Here is a 19,230-nt window from a genome sequence, read left to right on the forward strand (position 1 = left end):
CAAGAGTGGAAAAGTAGTTAATGTCTGATGAGGTTTATCTGACCAAATGTTGCATTTATAATCATGGGAGCCAATTAACAGTGTGTGGATTCTTTGTCTAGTAAAAAACAAGCTTTTGTTTTTATTCCCAATTATCATTTCACTGGTGTCTTGTGTTATTCTGAGCTGCAATGATGAAGTGTAAATCATCCTGAATGTCACTTTCTGGCTCTTTTGGACTTTTTTTTTTTTTTTTAGCCAAAGTGTGGCTATGTTTCACAATGTACAACTGGATGTGGAGATACACTTCACATTACAACTCTCCCATCACGTGCCGAGTGTACTATGTGTGCATTTTCCTGACGGTTCCAAGTTCTTACTTTCAAGTGAGCCTGAGTCACAGAAACATCTAAAGTATATTTCCCCCCACATGCTCCAGTGTAAAGATTTTGAAGTTTATTCCCTGACTGAATTTGCTTTAGACTTTTCGCTGTATCAGCACTTTCTCAAGTTCCCAGAGGGGAAAGGGGATGTAACCTTTACAGTTAAAATTATAATGAGCGCAGAGGTGCAGCAGTACAGGGGAGTCATTTCTTAGACCAATTTAAACTAAAGACTGAAGCCTTGCATCTTCAGAATAATGCTGACTGATAGGTTACATTTAGGAGAGCAAACTAAACACTGGTGGCAATTAGTTTTATGTGCTGAAGTAAATTTCAAATTGCCAGTTAAATCACAAAAACATGAAAACACGAGGAAATAAACTGAAAAAAACCATCAAGGCTGCAACAGTGGACCATTAACTGTTATTTCTAACCCCCTCTTCATATTGTCTGTTAGTTTAAATCACTTCTACAGTTGTTTGTCCTCACCTTGTCTTTTGGTGTATTGAGTCTTTCAGCAGTTGTGGTCACACAGTTTTGCATATTTGGATCCCTGTTAATTCTAATTCTCATATATCAAACTCACATTAATATGCAGACGATTTCTCTTACAATTGACATATGCTAAGATCTGGCATTCATATAATAATACTTAACTTTCCAGCAGTGTTTCCGTGACATGTTTATAATACTTCATCACTTTATTCCCATTCATTTCGAGGGTAATACAAGTGCAAATGAATGAATGTATTTTTTACACCGCCAGTTTGGCAGTCAGACTCTCATTCTGTCCATTCTGTTCAAGCCGGTTGTATTTCCAGAGGTCATTAATTCCCACTGTTTTCATAATTACATCTGGCAGTCTTGACGCTGCACAAACGCGTTTAAAACTTCATGTTTACCAGCACTTTTATTACACTTTTTCCAAACATCATTTTACATTGAGGGTGATAGCCAAATTTGATCAGATCTTTTTTTTCTCTTCTTCATTCAGGCCACAAGGTCGTGAAGCAATAAAGAGGCAAAACAAAACTTTCCAGTTTGCAGAGTTGATGGCATCATTCAGCTACACACACACACACACACACACACACACAAATAATGATCTCTACACATTCGATCCTGGTGAAGTGGAAATGTTTCGGATGTGAGTGCAATGATTGCAGGGTTATGAAGCCGTGTTCGAAAATAATGCAACACATATGTCATTTAAAATGATGAATTATGTTCGTCAGTTTAGCATAGCGGTGCAGAAAAGTGAAAATCATGAGAGCCATTGACTTCTAGAGTAAACCTGCAGCAGAACAGATTGAAGTAGCCTCTGTGACAAACTCATGTTACCTTTGTTGTACTGTCTGCATCAACAGTTCAACTCTGTAGCTTTAGAAATACTGTCTGAGTTGCTTGACTATAACTGCAGATTAATGAAAGACTCTATATCATATAGGCTATATAAACTATATAATATAAAGGTTTATCACTGCATTAATAATGTCAGCATTCAAAATATATCCTACCACTTTCCCGTGAGCTACTATAATTAAGGAGTAATTAACGAGACATTTTGTAATCATCTCTTAAAAACAAGTGTCAGTGTGTGCATACAGGCAAGCACTGATTCATAGAAATGGTTCCCAAAGTCTCTTGGGCACCATTTCGCCTTATAGGAACATTCAAGTGATTTAAAGCTGCATTAGTAAATATTTTGCTAACATTGCTAACTCATAAAGTGTGTGTACAATAGAGAAGGGCACGCTACCCTCTCCTGAGCCTCAGGAGATTTACTAAATTTTCTCTGAAATAAATTGCGATGTCTCACAGGTTCGTTTTTCTACTCGCAAGAAACAAACACTTAAAATGTAAGCGTGAAAATCTATCATCTAAATGCAGTGATGATGTGTTTTCTATCCAGAGGAAGTTAGATTCATAAACATTAATCCTTTTCCTTTCTTATACCTGTAATATTCTTTAGGGGGAACCAATGAGAAACCAGCTGAACTCTTCAACAAGTTAGGTTTCATAATTGGGCAAAGTGAGAATAAACATCTGTTACACTCTTTACCTGTGTTTGGGTGCTCAACTAACAAAGTGCAAAACTCACCTTCCCATGAATCTTTGTTCCCAGGGGGAGACGTCTTGTTGCCATAGAGACCAGGATACAAAACATTGCTGAGGAGAAGGCTATAGCGATGAACACGAGACCCCAGGAGAGACTGCAGAAGTAACAGGAGCTCTCAGCAGATGTGCACACCAAGACGTGCACTGAGGCGAGCAGCAGGCACAAGAGGTAGAAAGGCAGGGAGAGCAGGGCTGAGAAGACTGGGAGATCCACTGTTGCCGCACCGCTGAGAGCTTCTGGCATAGCCAGCAGTAAGACCAACAGCAGCTTAAAGGACGACCAAGAGAAAGGGAGGGAGTGGAGAGAGAAGAGAAAAAGTGTTTATGAACTTTGGTCACCTGTGGACACATTTATTTTGGCAGATTAGAGTAATGTCACTGGAAATTAGGCACAAAGGTCGATATATATTTGAAGTTATGTTAAACTACACAGCAGAGCCAAACATAACACCTCTAGCTGCTGCATTAATCTACAAATCTTCAGTGTGTGTATATATATATATATATATATATATATATATATATACACACACTATACTACATATTATACTACTACTGTACTCACCTGGAACACAAACACCATGCCTACGATCATGGAGTACATGTCGTACTTGCCCAGCTGTTTGCTGAGGGCCGAGCTCATGGCAGCCAGGGCATCCAGGTACTGCTTCAGGACCTTTTTGCCCATATTGGTCAGCGTCTCTGAGGTGTTCCCCTCCAGGAAGAGCTTCATCCAGCTCCCATGAGCCTTTTCTGCCACACGGAACTGCTCAAAGCCCACCTCTGTATCAGAGAAAAGAGGTATGGTGAGGTGAGGCAGGCTATTGATTTGTTGTTGTACATCCATAAAGTTGAGGGACTGAAAAAAGTAAAAATGGAAGCAGGAGTGGCCGTGATATACTGACTTTTAGCCCCTATGAGTCATGACTTCAACAATGCCATCTTTCATTAGACCTTTCCTGCCCACATCTATCACACTCTACACCTCCCGGTTTGTAACACAGACTGTCTGATGTATATTTAAAATCTCTAAACCCGAGCTGAAGCGACCCTGTTGACATCTGCTTTAGTTTCTCACACTTTCAAAAACTCCTCCAGAGCTACGGAAGACATTATGCAAACATTTTTACAGGCTGAGCAGCACCATGACGAACGATCTCGTGTGAAATTGGTGGAGTGTTGCTAAGAGTGACAATTAATGAAGATTTACTTGACATTAATGCTTATTTGCAATTATTCAAATACTTGGTGTTACTGTGATATACCTTTATTGGAAGTGAAGCAGCTATTCTAATCATATAGATTCGTCAAAATGAGGAGGACATTTCAGCATCTCATTTATTCAGCCCTTACAGGTCTCATGATGCGGCATCTCATCAATTTTGCCCGGTTTATTTATCTCACATTCTCTGCAGCCATATGATGTACCAATTAAACTTATTTACTGTATGAAGCCACACAATCTGATCTTTCCGATTATGTAACATTAACCCCTGCTTCCAAAATGATTTAAATAAATCTCCAGTATGAAAAGAAAGCACAGTTGTTAACTGGTTTATTTTCTTCACCATATTGTGACATATTTAAGAATCATAAAATAGACTTGCTGCAGTTGGAACAAATGCATTTTCCCATTTAAGTGAATAGTTTTAAGAGCATTTCTGTGTCATTTAAGTGTGGGAAATGTGAATGGGATAGTGGACGCTAATGTGTTTCACCCTAAAGAAATATAGGCTTGGGGTAAGTGCTTGTGTTTCTTATGAATGAGTGTTCAATCATCATATTTATGACTCCACCGATCATTCTGCTGGTGTCATGTTTGATGTTTTAAATCGGAAATCTATTATTTATATAATATCAATCTCATAATTTGCTTTGTTTCAAAATTGTTCCTTAATTTGAGAAGATAATATGCCTGTGGTAAAAAAAACCAACCATTTAGCAAAGTGTAATTCGTCAGGATCTTAACAATGACAAGCTATGACTCACTCGCACGTTAACTCAAAGCAAATGATGCTTGTTTTCATTTCACTTCAGTGCTTTAGGAGTCTGTTCAAGGACAAAGCAATATGAAGATTTGATTTGCAATATAAGTCAGACACACACACACACACACACACATGCCTAAAAACAATATTTTGTGGTATAACACCTATCTCAGCAGCATAGGCATAGAGGTGATAAATAGTGACTACGGCTTTGCCAGACAGATGAGTTTGTAGAAATATTAGAACCTTAAGCCACAGGCATGCATCATACAATATCGATGGCCCCGGCCTTGTTTCATCTGTCTAAAAGTACTGAGATTGGTTAATGGCCCCTCCAAGACGCCTGAGGTTAAAAGCACAAGAAAAACACAATATGAAGATGGAAACATGGGAGACAGACAGAGACTGTGGCAGAGAGAGAGAGAGACAGTAAGGCTATGTATAGATGAATAGTCGAAGAGTTGAACTTTAAAAATGTTACTTTCATGTTATGCAGGTTATTCTCACCTTGGGACAAAGACAGGTGATTGATGCTACTTTACAGAGATTGCACAAAAAAGGATATGAAATATTCAATTTGGGTGTCAAACTCACACTGAGTGTCTGTGCATTACGACTCTTTACTCAGTGATGTTTGATTGATGTACTTTTTGTCAAAAAGGGGAAAAAATGTGAATACCGAAATCAGCACATTTCTATTTCAGATTCTTTTCACCGACTACTTTCAAGCGACTTCTTTCACACCTAGTCATCGCTGACCCCGACAGGTGTCCAGCAGTCACGCTACTTAAAATATCATCCCAGGCGTATTTCCCAGCAGTGACAACTATTTCATTCTACTCCGTAACAGCATCGTGATTACCCAAGTGGACAGATTAAAAAAAAAGAAAAAAAAAATCAACACATTCAAATGTAGGTCTGCTGAACTCATTTCCATTTCATCTCATCGCTATGGAAACCACAGACCAAAATAGAGAGGAAAATGTGCAGCCAGAGCGGCGAGTTTCTAATGTGGAAGGAAGTTGTTTGTTTCAAATCAAGTTTTTGAGAATGCATCATTTGTTAATTGGCAGACTTACACTCAACGCATCTGTGTGTGTTCTTCAAGACAACATGGTGCACAATTTGTCTTTCTCTGTCATACATGGATTTAATGTCTTCAGCACGTTGTGTTCAAATAAAACTACAAATGCTTAAGGGCCAAAACATGACACAAAGATGCACTAGAGTATAAATAAGATGTTAGATTTAAACTTTTTGGATAAAAATTACTTAGTCAGACTTAAAAATACTCAACAGTGAAGTTTGAGAGACCTCATGATGTCAGAGCTGCTTCAGAGTAGATCCTAGAAGTGAGCACAAACTTTCTGAGGTATGTTTTGTTACAACATCACTGGTCAGGTAATATTTAAAGAAATATGTATATTATAATTCAGAAAGTGTAGTTTTCTGTTGTTTTTATTTCTGTTTGTTTCTGTTTATCAGGAGGCGATGTGATATTAAATTCTCCTTAAATGATTTTGCTGATGTATCTCACCCACCAGCTGCAGGATTTATTTCCCACCGGCTTTCTTTCCGTTTCCATTTCAATTTTCTTTTACTTCCCTAATTATATATCATGAATATGTTATTTATTTTTGCGGTGTATTTCCCATGTTAATTATTACTGGAGAAATTAAGAATTTAACATCAATAAAATTAATTTAATTGAAGAAAATGCACACGTTTATGCAGAATAACATCACAGAGTAAAAATCTAACAACTTTTTAAAAGAATGAACAGTGGAGCAACTGTGGGGTAAATCCTTGTGTCTGATTGGATGTTCCTGCTCTCAGCACACATATGATTAACCACATTGATCAGTTGAAAGATGCTCTTACACTTCACAGTGAACAGGAGTAAGTGCTTGGATAAATGGATCTTATTGCTCAGACGCAGTGAAAAAGCGTTTTACTCCTCAGTTGGCTCTTGAGAGGATTCTTCACTTTAATTTTCTTAAGTTTGATAAATATGGGTCTAGCTCGTTTTTTTCAAGTCTTTTATATAGATATACTATTCAGTAATTGGAAAAACTTACATTTTAAACTATACATTCCTGTGAGACAGCTCCCTCATAATAACTATTTCATCCATACATACAGTTACTTTTTATTAGTTCAGAAAATTCTCATGAAATATTGTGGCAGCAGGCCTGTCAACATTTATGGCACTACTTATTATTTCATGTTCATTTCAAAAGCAAAACTATTTCATTCAGATAAAAACAGATTCAGTAAAAAAGTAGTAAAAAATGTTTATGAAAGCTTAAAGATCGCCTCCAGACATGTTTTAAGATATATATATATATATAAAATACTCTATTTTGAATAATAATTTGTGTTTAATATGTTTTTTTTCCCCACACAAAATTTAAATATCTTCCAATCCATAAATAAGCAGATGCATTTATTTTCAAAAGTTTAACTGCTGTCTCCTACTTCACTGTAAAGTTCATTCTCAGTATTTGTGCACTGAATGCTTCAAATTTAAATATCACACTTTGGTAAGTTGAATATTGGAGCAGGATTAGTTGTGATGTCACAAATCCTGCATCTTGTAGACCCGCCCCTTAAAAATATGATTTTCAATCAGCACATGATTCAGCAGATGAATGTGCAAACAGCATTTTAGTGTCAAACTCTGCACAAACATCATTGTGCATAGTGAAGCTAAAACATTTAACTATAGGAACAAGAAGAAAAACTCATTTTTGACTGGAGATGGGCTTTAAATGCCACATGTCTAATATATCTGCAAAACCAACCTCTTTTATAAGAGTTTTCCCTCAGCCTTCCCCTCCTTCTGCCTTGTTCCAAAAGATAAGATAAATTACTGCGGACCGATCGGGCATTAGCAATGGTAATTGCTGCCACTGGTGTATCAAATGTTTGTGAAAGTGAAGGACAGCAACAGAGAGACAGACGGAGAGGGAGACAGATAAGAGGCGTGGAGGAGAGGCTGCAAGATGGATAACTCTGACAAACAGTGTGACCCCGAGATATAAGTAGGGAGCCAAACTCTGTGAGTATATGTGCATGCATTTGCACAAAGACTGCACAAATGTTTAACAACAGGCCGCAGACTGTTTGCGAGTCTCCCGTGTGGAGTTTTCACAGTTGTAAGGTCATTTATACAGGGACTCTCCATGTATTGCAAATGTGTATAGTCATTTCTCTGACACTTAAACCTTGACGGGACAGAGCGGACTTGTTGAACTCACTCACTTTCTGTTGGTGCTGGGTTCAAGTGAGTTCTCCACTTCCTGTAAATGCAAACTTCATTCGTCTGCAACAACCTCAAACTACAAAAACACTGCAAGATGAAACACCTGGAAGGTTACTTACCGCAAGCACATAAATACTTTTAATCTGTTTAGTCACCATTAGATCAAATAAAACCTTGTGTTTGAAAGGATTTATTTTCATATGAGATAAGTCAAAATCCAAATTTCCAAAATCCATACTTTTTTTTGCAAAGGATCGCCGTGTTAATGAGTGTACGATGAATCTTTTGAACTTGTAAGATGATTCTACCCTCATTTTAAATCAGACTGCTTTAGGTTAAACGTTCCTAGAAGCTGCTTTGATTAAGCTGACAACGTGTTGTGAATAATGAGGAGATGGACTTACTCTACTCACAGCACACCAAGTAAACTTAAGCTTAACACTTACAGGTACAAATATGTCTTATATCTCTTATCTTATCTAAATCTCATAATAAAGGACTGTCAGAACATTCATTTTATATCTTTAAATTGATGTTTAGTCACTTTGACCACAAGGTTTGAACACAACAGTGACATATGTTGTGTATCATGTCCAATTTTAGCTCCTTTGAGCTCTGGTTTGGCCTCCACCACCTCCTAAGGGAAATATCTGGCTTTTAGGGGTTAAAATGTTCTCCAACAAATCTCTGCCTACAGTTTTAGTGGGTAGATTTAACAGAGCTTTTTATTTGACAACAGCTCCTGGGTGCATCTGAAACTAACATGGATGAGAGCACTTAAACTGAGCAAAAACTGTAAATACTGCAGGCAGTAACAAAAACAAAACAATAAGCTGAAAGATGCTAAAATGCTCTGCAGTTCTGAGGAGAGCTGCAGAGTCAGGTAATAATTCTCTATATGTTTGACACTATGAGCAACCCCCTTTCTATTTACACAGAGTCATTCCACCTATTTCTAATAGAAAAATATTGATTAGAGCAGCTTTAAGAGTGATTAAGTTGAAGGTGAGTATCAAATGACAGACACTTTGTTGCTCTGTTACGGTGCAAAGTACTGAGTAATAACCCTCTGTCACACATAGAACAAATTATTAATGCCGGTGAAATTCTGAAGCAAGGTGTGAAGGGGAAACATTTGGATTATGGTGCATGGGCTGGACATTGTGTGTTAGTTTTTGCAGTAACAATAATATGGCCATATTAATAGAAATGGGACTGGGACTGAGTAATGTGGGCTGGCTCGCTTTGTGTTTGGTGATCCAACTTCAATAGAATTGAGATGGTTATTCGCCTGGGAACCAAACAAATCTGCCAAGCTCATGTTTCATTTGCTCTGGCAGATGTGTCTGGCATATATCCCACCCAGCCTGGAACTGGACAAGGCAATCACAACCATTTAATACAAAGACTGACAGGCCACAGATCTGGGGGTTTTGTCCGTTGTTTGAGTTTGATTGTCAAAAAAGTTGAGGGGGGGAAAAAAGTCTACAGGGCCCAACGAACCAGATTCATGAAACTCAGATCAAACTGTCAAACTAGGCAGTGGTGATCTAATATGAATCAAGATTCATCACCTATTTCATAAACCTATTTTACTGGACTATTTTTTGGTCTGTGTCCGTTGATAACGCTCCATGGAAATAGAAAAATGAACTGAGAGGTTGCATATTTGCAAAACAGCCTGGCGATGCCCTGCTAGGTTGTCACACAGGTGAAGAGAAAATTGCAGATTTTCATGCTAGGATGGACTATTCCTTAAATTTCACTCTTTTCTTACCCACTTCTCACAGTCGCATTTGCTGTGCATGAAAAAACGTACCCACAGATAATAATCACCAGCCAGAAAACCATACCGCATAATGATGAGACTCCCTGTCCCTGGCTTTCTGGGCTTTTAACGAGTCCAGAGGTTCGACACGGTGAATTTGCAACCTACCTTTCTGGTAGTCTGGCATGCTGTCTTTGAGCAGGCAGCTGAGCTGGTGGCCATTGAGATGCAGGAATCGCAGCTGGTCCCGCAGCGAGGTTTCCTCCAGGACACCCGGGATGAGGCGGCCCACGCTGTTCTGAGATACGGGCAGGCCGAGTCCCAGGGCCAGGGTCGGGGTCAGGTCGACTTGCTCCACTACTTCAGGCTTCTCCATGCCCACTGACATGAGAGGGAAAACAAGCAAAAACCTGATTAGCAGTGAGGATGTGTCACACCTGCAATACAAGATAGTGAATGAGTTAAATGCATTTTCCTCTCTTTTATTAAGGCAGTGTTTTAGATTTGGTGTGTGGTTTTCTAACAGGAGATCACTTGTGAATCAGTCTATCTAAATCTGTGACATATTTTCTGTGAATTACTATAAAGGAATCAGTTCATCCTGAATATATATATCAGGTTTTCCTTCTGTTTTCTCCACAAATGCTGCAATGTTAAAAAGCAGCACCCCGTGCTCCAGATGATTTTCCCCCTTAAAAAAATAAAAAAATAAAAAAATAAAAAATCCTGCAGCATCAAGACAAAGAACAAGGAAAAGCTTTCAAGTTGCGGCCAAATGTTGAATCACAACTGTGTCACATCAATCAGTGATAGCGGGTAGCAAAACAGTAATTCAAATTCTAAGATATTCAAATTTTTAAAAAGTCACATTTTATTCCATCAAACTCTGAAGTGATTCACGGACAAAAACTATTTCCATGATGGACACGAGGAAATAGATCCATTTTCATACTGTCTGCTGTGGAAGATTTTCTCCTCTCGCACAACAAGAGGTTGTCTCAAAGAATTTCACAACTGTTCATCAAGACAAATTCGAAAAAGGAAGTCTTCCTCTTCGAGTCATAAACCTGACAAGAGTGAAAAATCCCACGCCTCGCTGTTATTTGGAAGTGGGTGATTATGTAGAGTCAGTTTTTAGAGGGACATATCACTCTAATCGCAGCTGCTACAGCATCTCATTGCTCCCTTCTTTCTCTTCTCCCTCAGGACAGTCAAACCGCGGTCACTGGAACATTACAAAAGCGTGTGGAGGATCATCACAAAGTATTAACAGAGCCTCTCTCTATAGTCTCCACAGTTATTAGGAGCGAAGCGTCATATTGACATCTTGTTTGTCGGTTAGAATCCGTGCAATATTTACTCTGAATTCTAACAAAAGAAAGCCTCGATCGGAGCACAAAAGCATCACAAAGCAACCCCCCCCCACCCCCCTCCCTCCCATAATTACTCTAGTATTAATGCTTGCGGGTATGACCGTGGGGAAGGTTGTCACAACATGCCAAACAACCAAATATAACACCAAAAAAAATGAATGAAATCATTATCATAAGAAATGCGGGTTTTCATTTTTCAAAGCTTTCCTCTTGTCAAAAGTGAGCAGACTTCTTTTTTTTTTATGTTGAGGCTCGGCTTCCCGTAGAGAGGAATGTGAGCAGAGAGTGGGAGTCATTTCCCAAACTGCCTGCCTCTGTGTGTGTGAGTGAAGTTTTCAGGGCTGCAATAATGAACCACACTTGGTGTATAATACACACAAAGCAAATGAATTTCAAATGTGTCTTTATTCTGTTACAGATCGATACATGAGCGGGGAAGTGAGACAGCTGTGGACTAAAGACTGGGACAAACCCCTGAGCTATGAGCTAATTTGGTAATTGGACACAATGATATAAGCCGTGGAATTATCCGTTTTTATATTAAAAGGAGACGGATTTGCAACAAGACAATGGAGTTTCTGCATTAAGCTCATTGCTATTCAGCATAATGCCATAAATCTAGCAAGTATATCAAGCTGGTTTAAATCTCTTAGTCAGCAATGAGTGTCTAAAAATGTTTACGTTATGAGTTTAGTTGCTGCAGCTAATGAGTAAAGTTGATGGAGTCTTCTTTCCAAAGTGGAGTATTTTCACCCCCCCCCGCCCTCCCTTCCCTGCAGACAATCTATGAGTTTTATCAGATATGAATCCCATATTAACTGTGAAATCAAATCACACATGATTATTTTATGATGTTGATCCCTGCGAGCGAATAAGCGTCTCGCTTTTCTAAACCGCTGACCACATGCCTATGCTGTTATATCCATCCAAACCTAGTTAGAACAAATAAATCCACTTTGTACTGTAACTGTTTGGCTCACGCGGAACGAGAGCGAGTCACATTCTGGCAGAACAGATGTGTCATAACTCAGTTGAAAGGTTACACACGCTGAATGCTGATTCATAGATGAGAAGGGCAGCATGACGACGACGCCGTACTCGTTACAGTATCGAGCTCCCTAATGTTATCTCTGGAGCATAAATAAGACCGATGGGTTTCACAGCCGCAGTTTTAAAGTCTCATTATGTCTGTATGGAGTCACGTGTTTTCAGCTCGGAGTTGATGCTGGCACAGAAATCTGCAAACATGTTCTCAACAGGAAATATCACAATTACCTCGGCGTTTGTTATGATGGGGTTTAAATTGATGGTGGCACAAAAAATGAAATGTGTATGAGGTGCTATACCTCGCCTCATTAATAACCCTCTCACGTTAGAATGCTAAAATTGTGTCCATCAATGTATCAAAACATTCTTACATCACTCGCTCATGTTGCTCCACTGTTGCAGTGAGATCTGAAGCTTGGAAGTTATCACCTTATTCATTCTCTGTTATTGGCATTCCTTAGTTGTAACTGGATCGCCTTATTTCACAGCCTCTTAAATAAAACAAGAAAAGGAATGAATGGATAGAGAAGTAAACAACTACTGTATGGTTTCTCATGCCTAATTAAAGTGGTATTTCCTCTCGGGGTCCTCCCAGCTATGTCGACAAAATGTTATGCCAACTTGCAGTATGAGAGGGCTTCGAATGCATCGCTTTCCCTGACAGAGCATTCAGATTAAAAAGTGAAGCTCTGGTAGTGAAGCCAGTAATAAATTCTGATCCACTCACCTCAGCACGGCAGGACGCTCTGATGAAAACAACAGGCAGAGGGTTTTTCTAATGACCCGCCATTCTCACTATGTTAAAAATAACCAGTTATGCAGATGAGGCCACTGATTACACTCTGATCTGGATTCTGAAAATGTGGTGTCAGGATGAAATTTCTGTCATGTGTTGTTGTTGCTTCATATGGACGAAATAAAACCTCATTTCGGGGACCCGAGTTTTTGTTTGGTATGCATTTTTAATTTCTTCTAGATATTTGGAATTAGTAGGACCTGATAAGTACAAAATCTAAGGATTGTCTTTGAACAGGAAGTAGTTAAAAAAAAAAAAGTCCTCATATAGGGACAATGGGTTTATTTTCACTGTATAACACAATTAATTCACCAGTGTATAACACTATTTATTTCCCTACATTGACCATTACCTTACATATTCCCTTTGCACCAACCATAATAAAGTCCCAATGTCCTCAAACGAGTACTTACTGATTAGCAGTGTCGTAGCTTGTTGCTATTGCTAAAATTAGTCAAAATTGTATAGCATATAACTACAAATGTTATTAAGCATAAATAAGTTTCAACCATGAAATTTGATACGGTTTTGTACCTGCTTGATTTTCATCTGGGGATCGGTTGTTGATTGACTTGGCGAAGATGCCTGCCATCTCGCTTTTTACATTGATTAATGTTATGTGCTTTTGCTGCCACTAGGTGGCACAAAAAGGCGTGTACAAAGGAGAACAACAGGTCAAAGTTAACAAATAAGTATAAAGTCCAGCAAACCCAAAATGTAATGTCCCCATACTAGGACGCAGGGTCACAGGAGGTTAAAGACCCTGCAAACGTATTTTCAAAACTAGCTTTTTAAACATGAGTTATGAAGAGTGGAAACATGATTTTCAGGAGCTTTCAGAATGGCCATACGTTCTAATATTGTGCCTGTATTTCATGTCTATTGCATGTATTTATCTTATATTGTGAGGCACTGAGCTATAGTAAATAACAGACTGTGAACACTGTTGCTCATACACAGAAAACCAGTTCATGGATGGAATTAATTCAAGTGGCTTTAAATATATTTCAATGAGGATAACACAAAATTTGGCATTTATCTCCTCCCTCGTCTGTGATCTCTTAAAATTTACAATTTGAGAGGATAAAGACTAACTGGTAGGCAAATCATTCAAGCTGTAGTAACCACAGGAGGCTCAGAGTGCGAGCAAAACCACACATTTTGTAGCAACAACTCAACTGAACTGTAAATGATTAATTAACGTTATTAATAGGGAAAAAAAATCTATGCGAGAAAAGATCTCAAAAATAGACTTGGCTGAGAAAGAAGCAATTATCACGATCGCACTTCTTCAACCAGATTCATCACTGCATCACTGAAATCCTGCTCAGGAGTTTCTATTCGCACCCTTTGCAGATCAAACTTGAATTAATGTGTATAAATGTGTGAGCATGGAAAAAAAAAAAAAAAAAAAAAAAAAGTTCCCCTTACAAATTCCATTTACAAGTTTTGTTTATCTGATTCATCATTTTTAGTCATGAAGGAATCACATCTTCTCCAGCAGGGTGAGTAACTGACTACACACTTGTTTGTTAGTCTATATGTTAACAGAGTGCAGCTGTGAAGGTTCTAATCCTCCTTAAATGACAGCAGAGGCTAAGTAATGACTTTACCTTTCCTCTTGAAGGCCGGGCTTATGAGCACCAGGGGTGTATTGACTTCTGGCTCTGAGGAGCCTCCGTGGCTGCCGGTCTCTGACATACCGTGGTCTCCGCACAGCACCAGCAGGTAGGGCAACGATCCCTCTGCCTCCTGAGAGAAGCAAACAGCAAGGTTAATGGACTCCCACTATATGTGCTGATCCAGGAGTGCAGACCTCAAAGCTCGGGGATGTGAATAATTCAAGCCCTCGCGCCGAATGCTTCCTGTGTCAGCAATCATAATGACGAAAAAGAAAAAAGAAAAAAGAGAAACACACACAAATCCAGTTTGGACATAAAGCAGCAGCTGCTGGGTTAATTGATTACTTCACCAGATGTTTTTGATGTTATTATGCAGGAGTTATTAAATAGAGGCAGAAAATGAAGGTGTTCAATTATTACTTTCGAAAAAAGGAAGCCATGACAAACACTTCTTGGCACCGTTTCACTGCATCGCCAGACTTGAAAAAAAAAAAAAAAAATACCGTAAAAGCAGCAAACAAACAGGATGAATCGCTTGTTGACAGACTTTGATCAAGCTCGGTTTCTTCCCTAAGTGATTCCCTTTCAACTCGACTCACGAGAACCTGCCATCGATGGTGAATTCGACAGGGATGCCTTCTGAGTAATGGCAGTGTGGGCTGATCTAAATACACGACTACAGATGTTAACAAAACAAAAGCCAAATCCTACCACACATAATACTCTCAAAAGACTCTTCAGTTTCACAGTTTTGTTACACATAAAGAAAAATAAAAAATCCAAGAGCAAAGACTAAGTCATTCACTCATTTATTATTAAAGACTGGAATTTGTACTCCATCAGAAACAGATTAATAGACAGGCTGAAAGACAGAACAGACAATGACTGCTGAACTCCTGAGATAAATTCTGTTTTTGTGTTTGGGAGCAAAGTCAGATAAAATGTTGGTTTCATTTAAGATGACTTTATCCGAACAGACGTGTGGAAAAGGCCACTGTCAGCATAAATGTTTACTTTTGAGATGGAGCTACAGTAATGAATCACACTGAATCATACTTTCTTTTTGCAAAACTGTGCCTTTGTGCTCAGCTGACCGTTATATTTGTTACTCACGCAGCACAGACGGAGCAGAAGATACCCTCTGTCCTAGATTTTACCTCTTGGATGCTTGTTATAAATGGCAATGGACACGAGGGACCCGAAAACACCTCAAGACTGGTACTAAACACTACTGAGCCGCACACTGGGAGACTTTTCCCACACTTCATAAGAAACCTTTAAATCGATACACAAGGTAGCATGTAGAATCAGATGGTCACTCATATTCTCTGTGGACTAGCAAGAAAAAAACCCCCAGCCAAATGGAGTATTTTTACTCTGCTATCACTATTCTATAACTCAGAGACTCTCACCTCGGGGTGCAGTACTTCTGCAGTTGCCAAGGGATTAATGACAACACTCATTATACACATTATAAAATACAACATATCAGACGTATTTACATCGTTGTCCCTGGTGTTCTCACAGTGAATGTGGAAAGTTCAACTAATTAACTCTAAACTGTTAAAGAGGAAAATAAACAGCAAAATAGGATTACAAATTGATGTGATGTTGATGTTTAAATTTAGAATAAGCAGTAAGCTGCCCATAAACATAATCCTCCATTGCATGCATTGAAAATGCAATTTTGATGCATTCCATGCCTAAAAATTATACATTCTTATGGATTGAGTTGTACAATCCCCTAACCCAGACAGTAGAGGACCGCAGGTACTGTTCTCTCAATTCACCTCAATGTTCACACAAACGGAAATCAGCCAAAATGGCTGTAATTTATTTTATTCTCTGTGGAAAATGTAATATTTTAAGATAGTACTGGCATTAACATTCTAATGAGACATGTGCTTTTTATTTTCATGATCTTGATCAATGAATATACATGATGTTTTTTTAGTTTGTCAGTTATTATGAAGATATTTTCAGGCTTTCTATCATTGCTATGGCGGTTGCTATGGACAACTTGTGTTGTGAAGTTATTTGAGCTGTTATGTTATTTGTGTTATTTTATACAACTGTTTAATGAGGTTCTTTGGGTTCTTTCAACAAAACAACGTAGATTTTAGAGTGACTCAGGGATTAATTGAATTTGAAATCCAGAATTTGAAGCTTTGTGATTGGCTGACCGGAGGACCTGCTCGATTATGTTCTCCTTACTGTCAAAGTGTTAAGATTTTCATTTAAGGAAATCTGTGTCTCTACACAAAAACATGAAAGTGTCTTTGATAACTCAACAATACGATAGGTTAATGTGAAGGCTATCAGTCTTAATTATTTCTCCTTTGATTCTGAGGAATAAAATGTCTCTGTAGTGAGGAAGAAGTTTTGCACTTCAAACGGTGAAAGCAAGTGGCCCGAACCTTTAAATCTGAAACATCCAGAAGAGAAGATTGAGGCCATGCGCTCTCCATTAACACAAGGTCTGACGGAGGTCTTAATGACAAGGAGGTCTTGCTTTCCAATCACCTTTTAATGGTAGAGGTCTGTCTGCTCCACAGGTAGATTATGTCTTTACCTCTTATATGAGCTTACATAAATACACTACTCGCATCACATTACAAAAGGAAACTGTGAGGACTGTCATTTCAATTTCTCCTCTGCTGTGCTTCAGAAGGAAACCGTCATTCCTTTTATTACTTCTAGATGCAGAATAATCCAACAGCCGGCTCACGTGAGCACGACACACTGAGATGATAAGATTTCCACCCCAACATGTGAAGAGCATGTGCTCATCAGAGTAAACATGCTTGTTTTTGTGGAGGCTTCTGAGATATCCTGCGGGACGTCTCTGGGCTGTGTGCTATATTTAGGGCGCACCGCTGATGTAGAGGAGAACAGACGCAGCTTTCATTAATGCGACTGAAGCGAGACTTTCAAACAACATTTCATTCAAAGGACGTACTGACGCTGCCGTTGCCCCACAACACACAGATGTCACGGTGAAGCCTGGAGAGACGGGGATGTATAACGAGACAGAATTAACAAGTTTTGTGGATGCGGTTGAAATGATGCATCAACATTTCCAACAAACACCCTTTACTGTATCGTTTGCAAAGACTGTGTCGAGATTACAAGGATACGTGAACGTGTGGCTTCTCTTCTCTCTCTATGCTATTTCGGAGAAGCGAAGGGGGGGATGAGGAGGAAGGGGATCGTGGGCTCGTGTAGACATGACTTGACAATCTAAATACAAGCCACGCAGCTGAATAACAGCGAGACAATGCCCATTAACAACGCACTCACGGTGCAAAGACAATATGCATGCGCAGCTGTCAGAAAGCACAGAGCAAAACAAGGCCACGAGACCTGCACACTGATCACAGACAAAATTAAAGATAACAGAGAAGCTTAACAGTTTATTAAATCTCGGGGGGGCTGCTGCAACAGATAACATAATAGCTGCTGGAAACTAACAAATTATCTGTGTAATTAAATGACCGCCCAAAAGCCTGTTAATGCTAAATAATTCCCTGATAACATCACATTACTATATGAACCATTGATCATGACTTCAGAAGGGAGATTGCCTGTTTAATTTGGGGGGGGTTTTCCTACGGTATATACTGTAATGACATTTACAGCTATTACAGTAACATTTAAGACCCTTAAAAAAAAATGACAAAAGCTGGTTATTATACAGCTGCTGAAAATCTAAAGTGCAATTCTGGCCTTGATGAATTTCAATAACGTGAAGCAGATGTTGACAAGCAACAATTTAATTGCGCAGGTGCCCAGCCGCAGAGAGCAAATCAGTCCAATTAACCTTAGCTGACAATCACAAGCCAAGCCAGTGAAAGCTGCATGTGTTTCATTTTAATTTCATGTGTTTTGCATTGGAGAGGATTCTGGAAATATTTGGAGTAGGCACCCACTTTTTTAACACCTGTTGTACTTTGTAAGTATAATACGAATCAATCAAATATGATAATGCGATGTTAAAATGTGATGATAATGTGTTCTACCAATCGCCTTTGCCAGTCACTTATACCTAACTACACCTTCATTACATCCCGTTTGGACTGCTGTAACTCTCTCCTTTTTGGTCTTCCTCTCAAGTCTCTTCATAAATTTCGACTGCTCCAGGCTGCAGCAGTTCGTGTCATCACCAGAACTCCTTCTATAGACCACATCACTCCTGCTCGCAGCAACTTCATTAGCTCCAGCTCCAGAGTTCAAGATTCTACTTCTCACCTTTAAAATGAATTTTTACCCTGAACGGTCAGCTCAATTGTTTGGTAGAAGTTTGTAAGACATCAAATTTAGGGTCAATTAGGGGGGGGAAATCCATGTTTTATGTTGTCATGGCGACAAAGAGGTAGGAAAAGCAAAGAAAGGTTTTTTTTAAATCATTTTCTTGGTGTGACCTGCACCATCTTGCCCACCTTACCACCCTGGGGTAAAGAGCCTTCAGCTGATCTGCCCCCTGCCTCTGTACATCATTTTTCTGTCAACCAAATGAATGATTAAGCTGTTGATGTGGCTAACATGTGACCAAACAGTTACCTATTTACACATCCAGCAGACACAAAGTAACATTAACATTCTTTTTGACTCATTTGTCCAATATTCATTTCAATATTCCTTCAGGTTCTCTTTTGGTCTTCGCTAACTCGGCAGGGAAATATCTGGCTCTTTAGTTGCTAAATGTTCCATAATAATCAACAGTTAGTTGCCAACTCTGCCTGCCTGCTTCTTGATGCTGGACAAGTGGTGTAAAGTGAGATTATTAATCTTTTTTGATTTAAAAAACGGTGCCTTCGACTGCTGGTAACAAGTGACAATAGTGAGAACAATGAAAGTGAACAAAACAGCGAAGTTGCAGTGTGTAAAACCA

The 19,230-nt window shown here is 39.0% G+C and overlaps 1 protein-coding gene across 1 annotated transcript in view; it reads right to left on the reverse strand.

Moving 5' to 3' along the window:
- Positions 1-19,230, reverse strand: part of pigg (phosphatidylinositol glycan anchor biosynthesis class G (EMM blood group)) — a 63,549-nt gene that overhangs the window by 35,103 nt on the left and 9,216 nt on the right. The window contains exons 5-8 of the mRNA XM_062425699.1: positions 14,331-14,469; positions 9,670-9,882; positions 3,046-3,263; positions 2,464-2,748 (exon numbers count right to left, since the gene is read on the reverse strand). Of these exons, the coding sequence (XP_062281683.1) occupies positions 2,464-2,748; positions 3,046-3,263; positions 9,670-9,882; positions 14,331-14,469 (855 nt within the window). The remainder of the gene's footprint in view (positions 1-2,463; positions 2,749-3,045; positions 3,264-9,669; positions 9,883-14,330; positions 14,470-19,230) is intronic.

Source organism: Scomber scombrus, chromosome 9 (assembly GCF_963691925.1).
Source record: "Scomber scombrus chromosome 9, fScoSco1.1, whole genome shotgun sequence".
Classification (NCBI taxonomy): domain Eukaryota; kingdom Metazoa; phylum Chordata; class Actinopteri; order Scombriformes; family Scombridae; genus Scomber; species Scomber scombrus.